The 19,052-nt window shown below is 39.9% G+C and overlaps 1 protein-coding gene across 1 annotated transcript in view; it reads right to left on the reverse strand.

The window, feature by feature from the left end:
- Positions 1-3,281: 3,281 nt before the first annotated feature.
- LOC140393860 (ADP-ribosylation factor-like protein 8A) overlaps positions 3,282-19,052 on the reverse strand; it is a 73,928-nt gene continuing 58,157 nt past the window's right edge. Inside the window, exons 6-8 of the mRNA XM_072480394.1 lie at positions 15,750-15,817; positions 9,920-9,990; positions 3,282-5,178 (exon numbers count right to left, since the gene is read on the reverse strand). Coding sequence (XP_072336495.1) covers positions 5,129-5,178; positions 9,920-9,990; positions 15,750-15,817 — 189 coding nt within the window. The 3' untranslated portion in view covers positions 3,282-5,128. The remainder of the gene's footprint in view (positions 5,179-9,919; positions 9,991-15,749; positions 15,818-19,052) is intronic.

A 19,052-nucleotide genomic window follows, 5' to 3' on the forward strand; every position in this document is an offset into this window, starting at 1 on the left:
ATTATCAATAATTCAGGCCCGGGGATTTCTAGTCTAGCATGGTTGCACAGTCGTTAGCACTGCTGTCTCAAAGTGGCAGAGACCCGGGATCGATTCTGGTCTTGGGTGACTGTGTGTGGAGTTTGCATGTTCTCCCCCTGTCTGCATGGGTTTTGAGGATAGGGCAGATTACAATGGTATAAAATCTAGGGCGATGTGGGCGGGGAGCTGGATCTGGGGAGTGCTCATTCTGAGGGTCAGTGTAGACTCGATGGGCCGAATGAACAAAGAAGAAAGAAATAACAGCACAGAAACAGGCCCTTCAGACCTCCAAGCCTACATCAACCCTACTGCCCATCGGAACTAAAACCCCCTACCCTTCAGTGGACCATATCCAAGACACCCTTAAAAGTCACTATCGTATCTGCTTCCACTACTGTCCCCAGCAGAGGTTCCAGGCTGCCACCACCCTTTGTATAAAAAAAAAAACTTGCCTCGTACATCCTCTATTCCCTTGCCCCTCGCACCTTAAACTTATGCCCCCTAGACTCTTCCACCCTGGGTAAAAGCTCCTGACTATCCACTCTGTCCATGCCCCTCATAATCTTGTAGACTTCTATCATGTCACCCCTCAACCTCCATCGTCTCAGTGAGAACAAAGCAAGTTTCTCCAACCTTTCCTCGTAGCCAATGCCCTCCATACCAGGCAACATCCTGGTAAATCTTTTCTGTACCCTCTCCAAAGCCTCCACATCCTTCTGGTGGTGTGGCGACCAGAATTGAACACTTTATTCTAAGTGTGATCTAACTAAGGTTCTATAAAGCTACATGGCTTGCCAATTTTTAAACTTAATGCCAAGTCCATTGATGGCAAGCATGCCATATGCCTTCTTGAATACCTTCTCCACCTGCATTGCCACTTTCAATGATCTGTGTACCTGTACACCCAGATCCCTCTGCCTATCAGTACTCTTAAGGGTACTGCCATTTACTGTACGTTTCCCATCTGTATTAGGCCTTCCAAAATGCATTACCTCACATTTGTCCGGATTAAACTCCATTTGCCATCTCTCTGCCCAAGTCTCCAACCGATCTATATCCTGCTGGTTCCTCGGACTGTCCTCATTGCTATCTGCAATTCCACCAATCTTTGGGTCGTCCGCAAACTTACTAATCAAACCAGTTCCATTTTCTTTAAAATCATTTATATATATATATTACAAACAGCAAATGTCCCAGTATGGATCCCTGAGGAACACCACGAGTCACAGCCCTCCATTCAGAAACACATCCTTTCACTGCTACCCTCTGGTTATCTATGATCGAGCCAGTTCTGTATCCATCTTGCCAGCTCAACTCTGATCCCGTGTGACTTCACCTTCTGTTCCAGTCTGCCATGAGGAACCTTATCAAAGGCCTTACTGACATCCATGTTGACAATATAGACTGCCCTACCCTCATCAATCATCTTCGTCACTTCCTCGAAAAACTCAATCAAGTTAGGGAGACGCAACCTCCCCTTCACAAATTAATTTTGCCTCTCGCGAATACGTCCACTTTTTTCCAAGTGGGAGTAAATCCTGTCTCGAAGAATCCTCTCCAATAATTTCCCTACCACTGATGTAAGACTCACCGGCTTGTAATTACCTGGATTATCCTTGCTACCCTTTTTAAACAAAGGAACATTGGCCAGTCTCCAATCCTCTGGGATCTCCCCTGCAGCCAGTGAGGATACAAAAATTTTTCTCAAAGCCACAGCAATTTCCTCCCTTGCCTCTCAGTAGTCTGATATCCCATCAGACCCTGGGGACTTGTTTACCGTAATGTTTTTCAAGACCCCCAATATCATTACCTCTGTTACCTCTTCAAAAAAAACAAACTCCAACAAGTTGGTTAAACACTATTTTCCCTTTAGAAATCCTTGCGGGCTCTTTCTAATTGACCTGTATTTTTCCATATGACTATTAATTATATCCCAAATATAGCCCACCACTGATGTTAAACTGACTGGTCTGTAATTGCTAGAGCTATCCTTACAAGCTTTTTTGAGCAGGGGGGGTGGCCAATTTGCAATTCTCCAGTCCTTTGCACCTCTCCTAAGTCTAGTGAAGACAGGAAGGTTATGGCCAGTGCCCATGCAATTTCCATTCTCAGTTCCTTCAATATTCTTGGATGCATTTCATCTTGTGCCTTGTGAACTTTAGTCCATTGAACACCTCCTCCTTCTAAATTTTGAACCATCCTGGGGATAGAGCTTCCTCATCTGTCTCATTTAATACCTCAGCCATATGCCCTGCATCCATGTGTAAATTCCCTTTATGGTCCCTAATTGGCCCTACTTCTTTTAAATCACCCTTTTACTATTTATATGCCCATAGAAGACTTTAAGATTCCCTTCATGGTGGCTGCCAGCTCATAATCCCGCTTTATTTCTCTAATGTGCGTTTTCACCTCTCCTTTGGACCTTCGTATTCCTCTTGGTTCTCAAAATATTTTTCTACCCTGACATCTAACATGAGCACATTTTTTCTTCCTCATTTTAATTTCTATCTCCTTTTTCATCTAGGGAGCTCTGGATTTTGGTCACCCCTATCTTTTCCTTTCACTGTGCCCAGTTTACTTATTGTTTTGAAGATACCATGTTCTTCAGCTAACAGGTGAAAAGCTTTGATAGGATGTCTTTTTTCAGCAATACTGTACTACCAAATGATTACTTTTTGACATTTTTGCGTCTGTTTCATTGCCTTCAAAGTGCACTGACTATTTCAATAAGCAACCCTCTTTTAGTCATCTTGCATCATATTGGTCATTCCTCAACCATTTGAAGCCTGCAGAAATCTAGAAACTTCCCATTTCCCCATTATAGACATCCTGAATAAACATTTCATTGATAAGCACTAATATAATAATAATCTTTATTAGTGAAGTTACTGCGAAAATCCCCTAGTTGTCACATTCCGCTGTCCGTTCGGGTGCAGAGGGAGAATTCAGAATGTCCAATTCACCCAACAAGCACGTCTTTCGGGACTATGGGAGGAAACCGGAGCACCTGGAGGAAACACGCAGACACAGGGAGAACGCGCAGACTCAGCACAGACAGTGATCCAAGCGGGAATTGAACCTGGGTGTGAAGCAACAGTGTTAATCACTGTGCTACCATGCCACCTTAATGCATCTGAAGTGTTTAAATTTAGACCAACTCTGTTAATAAAATTCTGCTACTTTGACCCAAAATGTTGCGTACAATGCAAAGAAAATAAAACCAATGCTTTTTATGTGTGAAAGTACAAGAAAGGGCACGATTTTTGTGTGGATGTATTTATTACAGCATTAGCTTCATCATATGACAAGAGCAACAGTACATCAATCACCCACAGGACAATTATTTGACAAGTTGACTGTATAAGTCAACAAGCTATTATATATGACACAGTATGCATTAACTTCAATTATTTATTTGTTTCTTAAAACTGCAAGATAAAGGATTCACTTAAAACTAGTTACAGTTCAAGAGAACATACTACAAGCTATTAGTCCATTATTCTCCTTATACAATCGCAAACACTGCTAACCATTAGCTTTTACAGCGAAGTACCAGTAGGTAAGCAAATTACTATCTAGTACAATATTTATCACAAATTTATATGTTTAAAAATTTCAACGATTTGGTTTAAATCTGTACGTACAAAACTGCAATTAAAAACAGATTGTAAACTTATTAAAAAAGGCAAGTCACAACAAAAAAAAAAAGCTCATCACCTGTTATGTTACCTGTCAAAAGTAAAACAACTTTAATGTGCAACTATAGGGATGTGCTATTAATACAGCAGCAGTTTAAACACTTAAGGAACCATGCAGGCAAAAAAGCAAGAAAAAGTAAAAAGTGGATAGTAGTAGCTTGTCTCATTTCCCCATCCTGAGTAGATTTCTATGCTTCAACGGTGCTTTAAAAAAATTACATGCATATCAAAAAAAACCTTCAATCAGATTTCAACTATTAAGCATGAACACAATTTATTTTATGTGGTAAGGATATCAGTGAAAACTAGTTCTAGCCACTTCACTGGACTGGTGATAGTGCTGACCTTTACAAGGTCGCAATGCACATCTTACATGCCAAATAACAGAGAGAGATACCAAACTGCAACTTTATAGATGGAGTTCCTCTGTAGTCCACCATTTGCCATTGTTAGCAGTGACAAATTGAATAACAGGCTTTGAGTAACAGAATATCCACAATTGAAGGTTAAAATTAAACATCCAGACTTGAACTCAAGGCTATATCACTCCCTCTGATGTTTTCCCCAATTAGGGTTGCAGATCTTCTAAATGACATTCACTTAAGATGTTTGTTGAGTGCAAATTCAAAGCCAGATATCTGGTGTTTGCTATTGCGAATCCCAAGATAATTGGAGGTGTTTTGAAAGTTTTTTTGTAATGAATCAATAAAACATTCACCACCTTACTGTATATGGCAATTATATAATGACCACATATCTTCTCGCTCAATCATTTACCAGTAACAGACATTCGTCGACTGGGATCTTATATACTGACATTTAAAATGTCTCACAATTAAAGGTACGAGAGATATGGCTTCTCTGTAGATGACCTGCTTCTTTTTTATATATAAATATGTTAGTCGTTGTGCCAGGTAGTTCTAGATTACCCACAATTATTTAGGTGCAAATAGCAAGACTAGGCTTGTTAGGTGGAGTAATGAAACAAATGTATATTTGCTCAATAATTCGGCCACTGCATGAATCCCCCGAGTATGCTCAGTTGATGCAATGGAATGTAAATGTGCTCCCTCAACAACAACTGTGGATTTTTGATATGAGTTCCATCCTACAACGGGGCTTTAGAAGCATGCATATTAAAGATAAAAACATCCCATTTATTCAATAACAAAACCCCTTTCAAATTGACAGTGGGTAAATTGTTAAGTTTCACAAGATCAGATTTAGTAACTCAGCTTAATTATATAAAAACATAAAAAAAGTGCAAAATAATATTGTACACTCTCGTGATAAAAACTTCAATTTGACCTCAGTGTTGTTGGACAGCTTTCTAAATTTTCTTTCCAGGGAAGGAGGTCAGAGTTAATTATGGCAGGTCCTGGGCGAGTAAGAAATGAACATCCTTGCTCTCAGCTACGTTTGGTCTTTGAGTGTTGAATGAGCCACTGTAGTGTTATATCTGAAATTAATTGTAGAAACATAATTAGAAGTGAAAGCAGCATAAAATTTTACAAAAAGTGATTTTTAATACAAAATGTCACTGAAAGGCAAGTGCAATGTTAAAAGCACAAGGAGCAAATCCCAAACATAAACTATTTTTTTTTAACGTTTGAAGGTTACTTCTGAACTACAAATTTCTTCAGTACCCAGTGTTCAAATTTTTCAGCCTCTTCCAACAGACATGCCAATGTATAGAGGGTTAAAATGTAATATATTAATTGGAATTCAATCCATTGATCAATGCACATAAATAGCCAACTGTACAAAAACATTACAATACAGTCTACTCTGACTTTCTAAAGAAAAATATTTCACTGCTATTTTTTCCATATAAAAAGAAAATTAAATAAGCTGCAGAGGATCAAAGAGTTTAATTCATCCCTCGTGCAATAATAACTGAAATGACCAGAGCGGGAAAGAACACTTGGACTCTTTTACTGTTCATTCAGGCGATTTAAGCGTCACTGGCATTTATTGCCCACCTATAATTGGCTTGTTTGGCCATTTCAAAAGGCTGTTAAAAGTACCACATTCCTGTTTCTGAAGCCAGTCGCAGATTTCTTTCTTTTGTGAACCAGCTAGTTTTCTTTTACAATAATTCATTCGTTTCATGGTCACCATTAGCGAGATTAGCTTCTTTTTTTTTTAAATTCCAGATTTATTTAATTCATTGAACTCAAAAAGTCCCAGCAGCCGTGACAGAATTTTAATTCATGCTCCTGAATCTTTAGTCCACGGCTCGGATTACTAGTACAATGACAACTATGCTACCTTTAATGAATACATCACTGCCATTATAGGATCAAAATGGAGATGGTGATTCAGAATTCGCCATTCATCAATTTTGGTTTTCTCACAGAATCTGAAAGATATGATTCTAATTGTGCTTCTCATCCATCAATGACCTGTGTCTCATTGCTGACTAGGCCATCCTCTAAACAGCAGATAATTCCTCATCTGTAAGACAAGTGGTGCAAAATCACTATTGCCACGCGAGGGAGAGGTTTGGATATTGGATCTAGAAATGACACCCTCAATGTAGCAGGCAATTTAGGAATGAAACAGACTGGGGGGGGTGGGGGAAAGAGACAGACCTGCTTGCACAGAATCAGAGGGATACACCCACACCTGGCATAAGTTACATTGTCCCATTCAGACATAAACACATTAATTGGAATACACAGGATGGCCAAGTTCAGCAAGGGTGAGTAACTCACGATCCATTCTTCTTCAGGACATTCCTATCTGACCAGCCATCAGAGAGTCTAATGACCTATCTGTCCATCAATGGAAGGTTAGTTGCATATAAACAGCAAAGCTCTTGTTTTTTTGAACAAACAGGAGTGGAAATCAGACAGCCAAGATAATGATAATGGATTCAAGTCTGGCCACCTGAGGGAAAAACCTCTATTTAAGGGGCTAGGTGGAGCTTAGAGGGAGAAGGCTGTTCTGAACAGTTACAGGCAGAAGGCTGTGGAAATCAGCCAGAGGGGTCATGAAAGTTGCACCCGAGGCAGCTTTTGCAAAGGTTTCTGAACAAATGTCCCAAACAGAACAAAAAATGCTTAGTAAATGTAAGTATTGCCTTGGCCTGTCTGTGTAAGCTGCATGGTTGCTTAATGGAAACTAGTCTTTTAAGGTTAAGAAACTGCATATAATATGTTAGTGTTAGAGCTGAAGTAAAAATTTTAATATTGTTTCTTTTGTTTTAATAAAGTTTGTTTATAAAATAACCAAGACCTATTTCTTATATTATCACTCCTGGAACTCTCGCTGCACCATCTTAAAACTTCAAAAAGTTATGACATCTGGTCTAGTCTCTTAGTCATTGTTGAGAACTGACCAGGTGTCCGTAACACTATAGAGAAAGATCAGTAGATTAGACAATGGGAAGATAAATCGTTCATTATATTCAGCACTGACCATGACAATAACAGACAGGATAAAATAATAATCGTGACACCAATGGTGTTGGACTGTTCAAATAGCAAACACTCAATTTGCATGATCTCGGGTTTTAAGATCTCTTCTGGCCTACCCTGCAAAGTAACTAGTGAAAATAATTGGAAATACTGCTGGGAGCTGTGGAAATCTGCAAGAAAGCGGGAGCTTGTTTTATCATCTTTGAGATTTCAGTAGTTGACAAATTTTATTCTTGATTGATGGTGGAATGCCTTAACCCTATGTGTTAGGGGCAGATAAATCAGATTTTTTTTAACCAACAGACTAAAGGCAAACCAGGACTAAAAAATGGACTGGATAAACAATAGTAAATTGGCTTGCGCTAAATTAACTTAGTTGATCGCACTCCTGCCTGTGTCAGAAAGGTGCAAGACTAATCCAAGTCCCAGAGTTAAAACACATATTATAGATTGACATCGCAGTACTGCTGTCTTATCAATGGCTTATGCTCGGGATTAAATGTAAACCTATATCGCTATTGACTGTTCTGTTGATTTAAGTGAACATTAAAGATCCCATTTCATTATTTGAAGAAGAGCAGGGACTTATCGTGTTCTAGCTAATAGTCTTCCTGCAATCATTAATTTAAACAGTCAGATATTCAACTCAATGTTGTTTGCAGGATTTATGCCTGCTGCATATCTCTGTTAACTGCAGCAGTATTTCATAATTTATCAAACATAAAGCAGAGATCCTTAGTGAAAAGACCGTATGTTAACACCAGACGCTCTCAATGCCAGGGCCTGCTCTGCATCAAAAAAATGTAGCTGGACATCAGCCCTCTCCAAGGTTATAGAATAGTACAATTGTTTATGCTTAAACTACAACTCCAAATTGATGAAACAAAATAATATTTTCCAACTGTGCCTCCATGATTCAAAGCACAAATGAATTGCAGCAGCTGAGTTTGTCATAAACGTACAAACTCTGCTGGCTTCAAAGCATTAGACTGTCAATGGCAAACTGTCTTGCATCAGTTATGAACAAATTCTCAGTGGAGAACAGTAACTTTTTTAAAAAAAGAAATCTGAAATCCCAATATTTACTTAAAGATAAAGCCACAGTTTAAAACAGAAGAATTTTTACAATGCAAAAATCAAACAAAGTAAACACTACATACCATCTTAGATATTCACCTATACATCTGAAACCCAGAATTAAGAAGTTAAACACAAATAACTGGCAAATTGCGGTACATCCAAGATAGATCTTATGAATCGGCTTGGTAGTCCACAAAGCATAATAGGTCATCAATCTCAGGCAGACTCCTTCAAAATTCTCGTCTTCCTCACAAAGAATTGGAGATCCTTTCCTAGGAGCTAACCTGATCCCCAGCTGACAGTAGCACACAACAAAACCAGGTACCTTGGGCATGGTCTTCATCCAAAATGGCACCCACCCACAGAGCCTCCTCACCTCAGTCTACATGGTGTAAATTCACCAATGTCATCTTCAAGTAACTGAATCAGCTTCAGCAACTCTGTCCTTGCTTATTCTCAGCTTCTGGATCTAGCCTCTGTTTTCTTCAATCTGCAGCAAGGATCTAATGCAGTAAAACTGATCAAAGATACCAGTGACATCCTTTGTTGTACACTATCCCTCTAAGACCCGTGCTTTTCAACAGGATCGACTTCATCTTCCCTATAGTTAACCTCTCCAGGACTTTCTAGAATCTCTTTCCATTTTACATTTCAAACCTTGTCTTCAGTCCTCACACTCTGGTCTTCTGTGCAGTTTTTTCTACCACTCCATTGGTGAAGCAATTTTCAGCCATCTCGGCCCTATACGGTGAGATTTTCTCTACAAATTGCTCCAATTTACACCTAATTGTTATCTCTGTGGGTCATGCAATAATGGCAGACTATTTAAAGGATACAACTTCAGATTATTTTATTTACAGGGACTGTAACAAAACTGTTAGAGATAGAGCAAGACCCCGACCCAATCAAATAGCTTTGGAGGACAGCACGGTAGCATAGTGGTTAGCACAATTGCTTCACAGCTCCAGGGTCCCAGGTTCGATTCCCGGCTTGGGTCACTGTCTGTGCGGTGTCTGCACGTTCTCCCCGTGTGTGCATGGGTTTCCTCCGGGTGCTCCGGTTTCCTCCCAGAGTCCAACGAGTGCAGGTTAGGTGGATTGGCCATGCTAAATTGCCCTTAGTGTCCAAAATTGTCCTTAGTGTTGGGTGGGGTTGCTGGGTTATGGGGATGGGGTGGAGGTGTGGGCTTGGGTAGGGTGCTATTTCCAGGAGCCGGTGCAGACTCGATGGGCCGAATGGCCTCCTTCTGCACTGTAAATTCTATGATTCTATGATACGAGAACAAATTTCTTTTTTATACACATTACAATTACCTTTTGTGGGTCTTTACTTTATAGTTTGTAATGGAAAAACACCTGTCCCTTCTGCACTGCTGCACACAATGTATTTTTGCCCATTTCATCTATCACTCCATTTATCAGGCCCACTATCTTTTCCAAATCTGCACAGGAATGTATATGCCCCAAACGGTCGGTACATGAAAGCAATTGGTGCATGAAAGCAATTGATACATGAAAGCAAAACGTAGCCATGGCCTGACTGAAGTGCAAAACTGGACTGCAGCTACTCGCAATACTGAATGGTAAATAGCCAGGCTGATCAAAGGACTTAACCCAATGTTTGATTTCCAATTGAATTGTCTATTTTCAGTTACCTGATGCACGACTGTTTTTCTTTAATTTGTCCACAAGAGCTTACCTATGTTATCCTTTTCCTTACAGGAGATGGAGTAGCAACATATTTCTCGGTCTTGGATAGCAGACAGGTTCCTAGTACATCACAATAAAGGAAAAATGTAATATTTTTAAAAATGTCCATATGCTAATAATGCAACCCGCAATGTGCACATGAAAAATTCAACTTGAATGGATATATTCTAATGGCATGCAAGTGGAAAATGCACGGAAGCTTCCCAGAATTAAAAAAATTCTTACTGCAGTTTAATAGGTAAACAACTCTGCTTAAACAAACCTTTAGTAAAAATGTGGATGAAAGCAAGATTTATTTAAAAGCTACCTAGAGATATGCAAAAACAAATATTTAAATTTTGTGTGAGATGATTTGAACTTGGCTTTCTTTTCTGCAGCCTCACGAGATAAACAATTAATAGAGCTAAAAATGACAAAAAAGAGCAGCACAATTAATTTTGTTCCATCCGCCATGGGACATATTCTGCTGTTTTATTGTGAAATGTTTCCAATTCTAAAGCTCATTATATATGCACGACTCCACAACATGCATTTAAGGAATTCTCATTAAAGTAATGGGCTCTTAAAAGGGGAATGGATAAGAATCTGTTTTGGCTGCGAGTCATTTCGAAATCAAGAGAAAACCTCAGCCCAGCAGCACTAATTAATGCAATTTGTCTTATACACATTTGTTCAGCTGGGGGGGACAAATAGAAACATTTAAAATGTCACAAATCAGCTATCACAGAAAATAAAAACAATGATAAGTTTCATGCATGCATTACAACAATTAGCACTCACATAAGCACCTTCAACATAATGACATGTTCCAATGTGCTTTGCAGGAGTGTTAACAAAATTTGACACTGAATCACATAAGGAGATATTAGGGAAAATGACCAAAACCTTCGTCAAAAGGTTGGATTTAAGAAATGTCTCAGAGGAAAGAGACAAAAAAGCAGAGAGATTTAGGACAGGGATTCTTACAGCTTACAGGTTTGGCAGCTGAAAGCAAACCACCAATACTGGAGGGATCAAAAGTCAGGAATGCATGGGAAACCAGAATTGGGAAAGTGCAGGTATGAGGGTTGTGCGGCTGGAGGATGGGTGGCACGGTAGCACAGTGGTTAGTACTGTTGCTTCACAGGACCAGGGGCCTGGTTAGATTCCTAGCTTGGGTCACTGTCTGTGTGGAGTCTGCACGTTCTATCCGTCTCTGCTCGAGTTTCCTCCCATAAGTCTCGAAAGACGTGCTTGTTAGGTGAATTGGACATTCAATTCTGCTTCAGTATACCCGAGCAGGTGCTGGAGTGGTGCGACTAGAGGATTTTTCACAATAACTTCATTGCAGTTTAATGTAAGCCTACATTACTACATTGCTAGGACAGGATGGGGGGGGGGGGGGATTTTAAACATGATTGAGAATTTTAAAATTAAGGCTTTGCTCAATTGGGAGCCAATGTAAGTCACTGAGCACAATGGTGGGTGTTATGTAAACAGGAATGGGAGCAAGACAGGGCACAGGTAGCAGAATTTTGGATACATTTAAGTTATTGGATCGTGGAAGATGGGAGGGTAGGCAGAAGTGGCTTGGAATGGTCAGGTCTAGTGATCTACCCAGCATACTAATTTGTTTTTATTTAGAAACTTTAACATAGAAAAATGCCTCATGGTCTAAGAAAATGGATGCAAAGCCAAAGGGGAAATCAGGAGAGGTGTGTCTTTCAAATAAAGATGTTCGATTTTCTTTTGATGAACAAAATGTAAGCAATTGTCAATTGCTGCAAGCCATAAAGAATTGCACTTCCACACAGGATAACATTAGAGAAATACTATTTAAAGAACTGCAAATACCAGAGAAACATCATTTAGCGCATTTAGTGAATAGTCCCAGATTTCTAAATCTATGAACAGCTCATTATTTTCATGGTAATGGAGTGCCTGCTTGGTAACAAGTGGCACCTAGCAAAATAGAAAGTTTTCACGTAGAATGCTTTTATTGCTAAGTTTGCACACTATGTTTTATTTCTAAATGTTTTATTTCTAAATCTTTAAAATATAACTTAAAAATTCAATGCACAGTTTTCCAAAATGTGCCAAATCTGAATATCAGAACACACTCTCAATGATCAGTAAATGGAAATCGATGCTCTTCAATCAAAAATCTCAGGATCACTAAATTCTGCATTGACTCTCAAGTTTGAGACACCACTAGGAGGCGCCGAACCCCGTGCTGGGTTGCCTCAATTACAATGCCAGAATTATTCGAACAGCTTTCTGTCCAAGAAATGAAAGTGTTTCAGAAAGCTTTTATTTTGAATTTGTGCATTCCACAATATTCCCACAGAGCTGCAGAAAACAGCCAAAAAGCAAGTTGCGAAACACTTTTATCTACAAAACTACTGTCTGATTAACAAGTTGTTTTATAATTAACAAAGAAGAAAATGGCTTCAATGAGAAAGTTCACCATTGAGATTCAGTTTGTCAACTGATCAGAATAATCCTTGCACAAGGAACAGAGTACAAATATTTGTATGGTCACTATCAGTGATTACAGTCTATAGGTTGGATTGGATTTGGATTGGATTTGTTTATTGTCACGTGTACCAAGGTACAGTGAAAAGTATTTTTCTGCGAACAGCTCAACAGATCATTAAGTACATGAGAAGAAAAGGGAATAAAAGAAAATACATAATAGGGCAACACAACATATACAATGTAACTACATAAGCACTGCTATCGGATGAAGCATACAGGGTGTTAATGAGGTCAGTCCATAAGAGGTTTAGTTAAAATTACTTGTCTGATTATATTTCCTTGAAGTTCACTGTTGCAATTTGAACACATTTTTTTTTAAAAACTGAAGATTCATTAAAATATTTTAAACTGTGCTTTCATGGCAGCACGGCGCCGAGGTCCCAGGTTCGATCCCGGCTCTGGGTCACTGGAGTTTGTACATTCTCCCCATGTTTGCGTGGTTTCGCCCCCACAACCCAAAGATGTACAGGCTAGGTTGATTGGCCACGATAAATTGCCCCTTAATTGGAAAAAAAATTAATTGGGTACTCTTTTTTTTTTTTTTTTAAAAACAGTGCTTTCATTTCTGACTAAAAGAAAACCTTTTTTTTTTTGCAATTACATTAAGTGTGTCCCCTCTGGTTACCAAGCCATCTGCTACTAAAAACAGTGGCTCGTAACTCCCGATCTCTGGCATGTTTTTCGGTGGCAGGGTGAGGGGGGAGGGGAGGGTCACCTCCCGGAAATCCTCAAGCAACGAATGCATGGGAATTTCCTGGGGAGTCCTTCCGATGGGCAATGGTTCTGCATTGGGAACCACCCTTTACTCTGATTTAAATTGCAGTCTTTGGATGGGGCTCACAGGAAGAGTTCACCAGAAAGAGTTAGAAGAATTAAAACCACTTCTAATACCTGGGTAACTATTGTTCTAACAACTCCCCCTCCCTCATCTTACTGACTTACCTCGTTCCTGGCTTCTCCAACTGGCTGGATCTGTAAACCTACGTGTTTAATGCCAGCCAGCGACGTAAAAAAGGGGAGGTGGAGTGTCTTCCTTTCATCTAGCTCTACTGGACTCGTCAGACGGTCTCGGGAATCTGTTGCATCACACTTTCCTCACCCGGCATGAGCCAGAAGGTCGGGCAAGAAAGATGCGGCTGCATTACAATGCACTGCAACTCCGTGTGGCCTAGTATATCCTTATTTTCTCTGTCAAAATCCTTATAATTTTGAACATATCTATTAATCTCTCCTTCATCTTTTGAGCTACCTCAGAGAGCGATCTCTGCTTCTCTAGTCTCTCCACATACCATTCTCTTTTTGCACCCTCAACAAGACCGTGAATGCGGTACCCAGAATTGGGTCGAATCAGTATTTATTGCCTTTGTGTGTTTTATGTTTATGCAAATATAAGTAATTAATAAACATCAAGAAGAGTGGCCTGAGGGTCACCACTGTATACTTCCACCAATCTGAAATACAACTGTTCATTAATCCCTGCTTCACTCAGCCAATTTTGCATTTGTTGCCCCTTCAATCCCAGGAGATTCTCAAACCCACAGTAATTCCTTCACCTAGATCTGTTCACTTTGAATACTTCAATGCTTACCCAAAGTCTCCTTCTCTTTCTCTCTAACATCTCAAGACCAGAGAACTTATAATACAAGCATTGATAAGATTACCTTGGGTTGCTTCCTTATCCCGTTGACCAACAAGAAAATGCACTATTGCTGCTCACCATGGCACAAAAAAGTCTTCTCAAAGACTCCCCACAGCTACCTCAGCCATCGTCTCCTCGTCTGTAATTCTTCCCATCGATCTCTGACCTACCACCAAATCATTCTGCAGTTTCAACACTCAACAGCCCTCTTGATATCTATACTGCAAACTTAAATGACCCCATTCAAATTTGTAGCACCTAAATTCCTTGCAGTAGAACATGAAGTCAGAACATACAGTGCAGAGGGAGGCCATGTCCATCGAGTCTGCACCGACTCACCTCCACCCTATCCCCGTAACCCAATAACCCCTCCGAACATTTTTGGTCAGTAAGGGCAATTTATCATGGCCAATCCACCTAACCTGCATGTCTTTGGCCAATCCACCTAACCTGCACGTCTTTGGACTGTGGGAGGAAACCAGAGCACCCGGAGGAAACCCACGCAGACAGGGGGAGAACGTGTAGACTCCACACAGACAGTGACCCAGCAGGGAATCGAAGCGGAGACCCTGGCGCTGTGAAGCCGCAGTGCTAGTCACTTGTGCTACTGTGCTGCCCTCAAACAGGACATAGTCCTGTTTGAAGCAGTTAACCACTCCCTTGCCACTCCCAAACAAACTACCACCAACCCTCCCAAATTGTCTATCTTTGATCCCATTATCCCCCTACCCACTTAACCAGTGTCCCCCCTTTGAATCGTATGGGGCACAATTCAGCGATTGTGTTGTACAGGCACGGATCCAGGCACAAAGCATGAATCGTGTGAGAGCCCTAAATCGGGTTCCGCGCAGGGCTTATCGCAAGTCATCTGACTCACTCCTCCCGGCGTGATCTGGATCGCACCTCGGCAGGGAAAATCTCAGAGGCCTAAAAACCGGCAAAGTGCTGCTGAATAGCTGGGTGAATCCCGGCCTTGTAGCCGCCAAGAAACACCCTACCAAAAGTGCCCAAAGGCGGATGTTATCTTTTTTTGACTGAATCGCGTCCATTATCTCTTCAAGGTCCATAAAATGCATAGTATTACCTAGTTTCCTACTCATCTCAAAAACCATTGTCTGTAGGAAGCTTTTGAAACTAATTTCCACTGAACCCATTGCACTGGCATGATCCTGATCAAAGTCACCAAGTTTTGTGATTCTGATTGTAGCACATTAACTCACTTTAATCTTTCTGTGGCATTTAAATCGTAGCACACTTGTGTCCTCCTCCAACGTTCACTTTCACGGGACTGTTCTTACATGGTTCCAACATCATATCTTCAGCATTGGACAATTCAACATGATCACCATCTCTTTCTCCTGATTTACATGCCTGACAATCTTTAGTTATAGCAGTTTCATTGATATATCTCTGTGCCAAACTTGACTGTACAACTTCAGTTATCAAATTATTTAATCAACATCAAGATATAGAGATGCCAGAACTACTATTTTACTCCGAACCTGTACCCATCAGTCTTTTAAGGCCTCCAATTCATCCCCCCCGCCCCATCACCAATGGCGGTCTTCAGGCATGGGATTCCTCCAACGTTAAAGAGCAAGTAATTGCAGTTGTATTTAAGGTTAAAACAGAAAATGTGACTGAAAGCATAAAAGCTACTCACATTTTTTCAATAAGTTCTTTTTCATCCAACGCCTCAGGTAGGTCTCGCTTGTTCCCAAGAACTAGCACCTATCAGAAAACAAGAGATTCGTCAGATTATTCAAAATGGAGTACCTTGTACAATATTTAACAGAAATGTAATAACAGCAGATTTTATATTGAATGCGGCAACTCCACTAATAGCCCAGCAAGGCAACTAAACTTTAAACACTGACAATAATAAAACAAATATCTCCAAACAAACACCCTACCAAATAAATGATCCTCAGCATTACTATGATGGATCATTTAAAGTAATGTGCTGCGAAAGTGGAGACATCATTCAAAATAAAGATTCTCATCTTTCCAACTACCTATAAGTAATTACAAAATAAATGTTGTGCCAGTCTTTGAAGGTAAATAGCCTGTTTTTTATGTCAGTGGGTTGTTTTTACTTGTGTTTTGCTTAACAGATCAGAATGTCAATTCTTCAAGTTATATTAAAAATACTAATTTCATGCATTGCAGTCAACAGATCAAACTGGGTTAACTTCCAATTAGAATTCAGCCACATTCTATGCCATTTAGAAGCAAAATTTATCTGCTCATCGATATTCAAACATGTGCTTAACCAACATTAAAATAGGGTTTGCAAAAACAGGTAATTCAAAATTTAAGCTGATTTATGCAACTCAAGATATACTGAGCTGGGCATAGGGTTAATCCATCATATCCATTGCATCACCAAGATTACCTCTCCCAATCTGGTGTTAAGTATGTAGCACATCCACAGCACTTGCTCGTATGACAGTAAAGAAATTCATGATTTTCATATTCAGTGCAATCAAAATACACAAGACTCCCATTAGACCATTGACTTAGAATGTTTGTTTAAATGACAGGTTCATTGATTCAAAAAAAATGTCAGACATTAACAGAATAAGTTGCATCTTTTTAGTGCAATGGTAAAGAATTTAACTAACACCTACGTTATAAAATACATAGTTATATTTCACAATGATGCAGTAATAAAAAAAGTATAGTCTTATAAAAGGAAATTACTGCTACTTTAGAGATGTCAGTTTTTAACTATAACTAGTAGATCTAAAAGCTTAGGTTTGTCAGAGGTGGTCTTCTGGCACAGCGATAGAGTCCCTACCTCTTGAGCCAGAAGCTCTAGTTTTAAGTCCCTCTTCAGGACTTAATGGCCGTGGAAAGTGTATTTATAAAATGATCAGATTGATTTTCAGCCTGTCAATCTTTACAATGCACCTGATGGCAGTTGGTAAGAGCAGGAGAATTTCCTGGTCAGCCATACAACAGAAGGCATCAGCAAACCACTGTAGTACTTTGCCACGCATAGTTATGGACCAATCCAATGGAAGTCCATGGTCACCAACACCCTCTTAAGAACATGGTATCTGGAGGAGGAGGTGGTTTTGTCACAGATGTTCAGTCTCTTTAGTTTTGCATCCATTTCTACTACACCAGAATTCTGCATCCCAATTCCCCCTCCAGCAATTTCCTACTGCCACCCCCGAATCCATGTTTTGCTTCCTCCTCTTCCTTACTTATATCTTCAGCATTACTGAAGCCAGTACCCTTGCACTGCTCTACTCCCAACTCCACATCTTTGTTAATGGACATCCTCATTAATGTCATGGTTGGAAATTGAGCCAGACTGTTTCCAACCCAAGCACTCTGATTTTGAGCAGAGTTGTGGATCCCATGGTAATTCCAGCTAAAATAGTTGCTACATAGTTTTGTACTGTATTTATTTCTACCCTGCTGTGCAGGAAGGGAAAGTTGCAGACAGATCTAAATCCAAGTCTATTACAACAATTGACCACACATGGGGGGGAGGCTACTTCTAGAGAAAATGCTATTCCTTCTTCAAGCCCATATTAGGAAAAGACTGATTCCTCCTGTAATTAAGATTAGTATGTTTTATTGGAAGGCAGAATTGTATAGGAAGAGAAGGAAGCATTGTCTTGACGGTCTTGGAGAAAGAACACCCTGAATATCTCAATTTCAAATACAGTAACATTCATCACAAATCATAATGAGAGCTTGAGACCTGCATGTTTAACATTAACCATTTATTGTTAATCTTAAACTATGTACAGATCCCAGTTACGCATCGTGTTGCTACATGCAATTTGGTTCCTTCGAGAGGTACAAAGAAACAGACATAGAAAATAGAAGCAGGTCATTCAACCTTTCAAGCCTGCTCCACCATTCATTATGATCATGGCTGATCATAAAGTTCAATACCCTGAACCTGCCTTTCCCCCCATATCCCTCGATTCATTTAGCCACAAGAGTTCTATCCAATTCCTTTTTGAAATTACACATTTTGGCCTCAACTACTATCTGTAGCAGTGAATTCCACAGGTTCACCACTGGGTGAAGAAATTTCTCCTCACTTCAGTCCTAAAAGGTTTATCCCTTATCCTCAAACTATGACCCCTAGTTCAGGACTCCCCCACCATCGGGAACATTCTTTCTGAATCTACTATGTCTAATCCTATTAGAATTGTGTAAGTTTCAAGGAGATCCTTTTCACTCTTCTAAACTCCAATTAATATAATCCTAGCCGATTTAGTCTCGGCATCCCAGGAATTAGCTTGGTAAAAGTATCGCTGCACTCCTTCCACAGCAAGAACATCCTGATTCAGATAAGGACACCAAAACTTCACAAAATAGTCCAGATATGGCTTCACCAATGGCCAGTACAATTGCAGTAAAACGTTCCTATTCTCAAATCCTCTCGCTATGAAGGCCAACATACCATTTGCCTTCTTTACTGCCTACTGTGTCTGTGTGCTTACTTTCAGTGACTGATGCACGAGGAAACCAAGGTTTTGCTGAGTATCCACCTCTCTCAGTTTACATCCATTCAAATAATAATCTGTCTTTCTATTTTTGCAACCAATGTGGATAACCTCACATTTATCTACATGTAACTGCTACTCACTCAGCCTGTCCCAAATTCCACTGAAGCATCTCTGCTTCCTCCTCACAGCTCATCCTCCCCTCCAACATTGGTATCATCTGCAAATTTGGAAATACATGACGTTCCTGCGTTCAAATCATTAATATATAATGTGAACAGTTGGGGTCCTAGCACCGATCCCTCTGGTACCCCACTAGTCACTGCCTGCTAATCAGAAAAAGATCCATTTATTCCAACCTTTTGCTTTCTATCTGCTAACCAGCTTTCTATCTACTTCAAGACATTACCCGCAATCCCATGCTTTGCATAGCAATCTGCTGCGTGAGACCTTGTCCAAAGCCTTCTGAAAGTCTAAATAAACCACATCCA

Source organism: Scyliorhinus torazame, chromosome 17, assembly GCF_047496885.1.
Source record: "Scyliorhinus torazame isolate Kashiwa2021f chromosome 17, sScyTor2.1, whole genome shotgun sequence".
NCBI classification, from domain to species: Eukaryota; Metazoa; Chordata; class Chondrichthyes; order Carcharhiniformes; family Scyliorhinidae; genus Scyliorhinus; species Scyliorhinus torazame.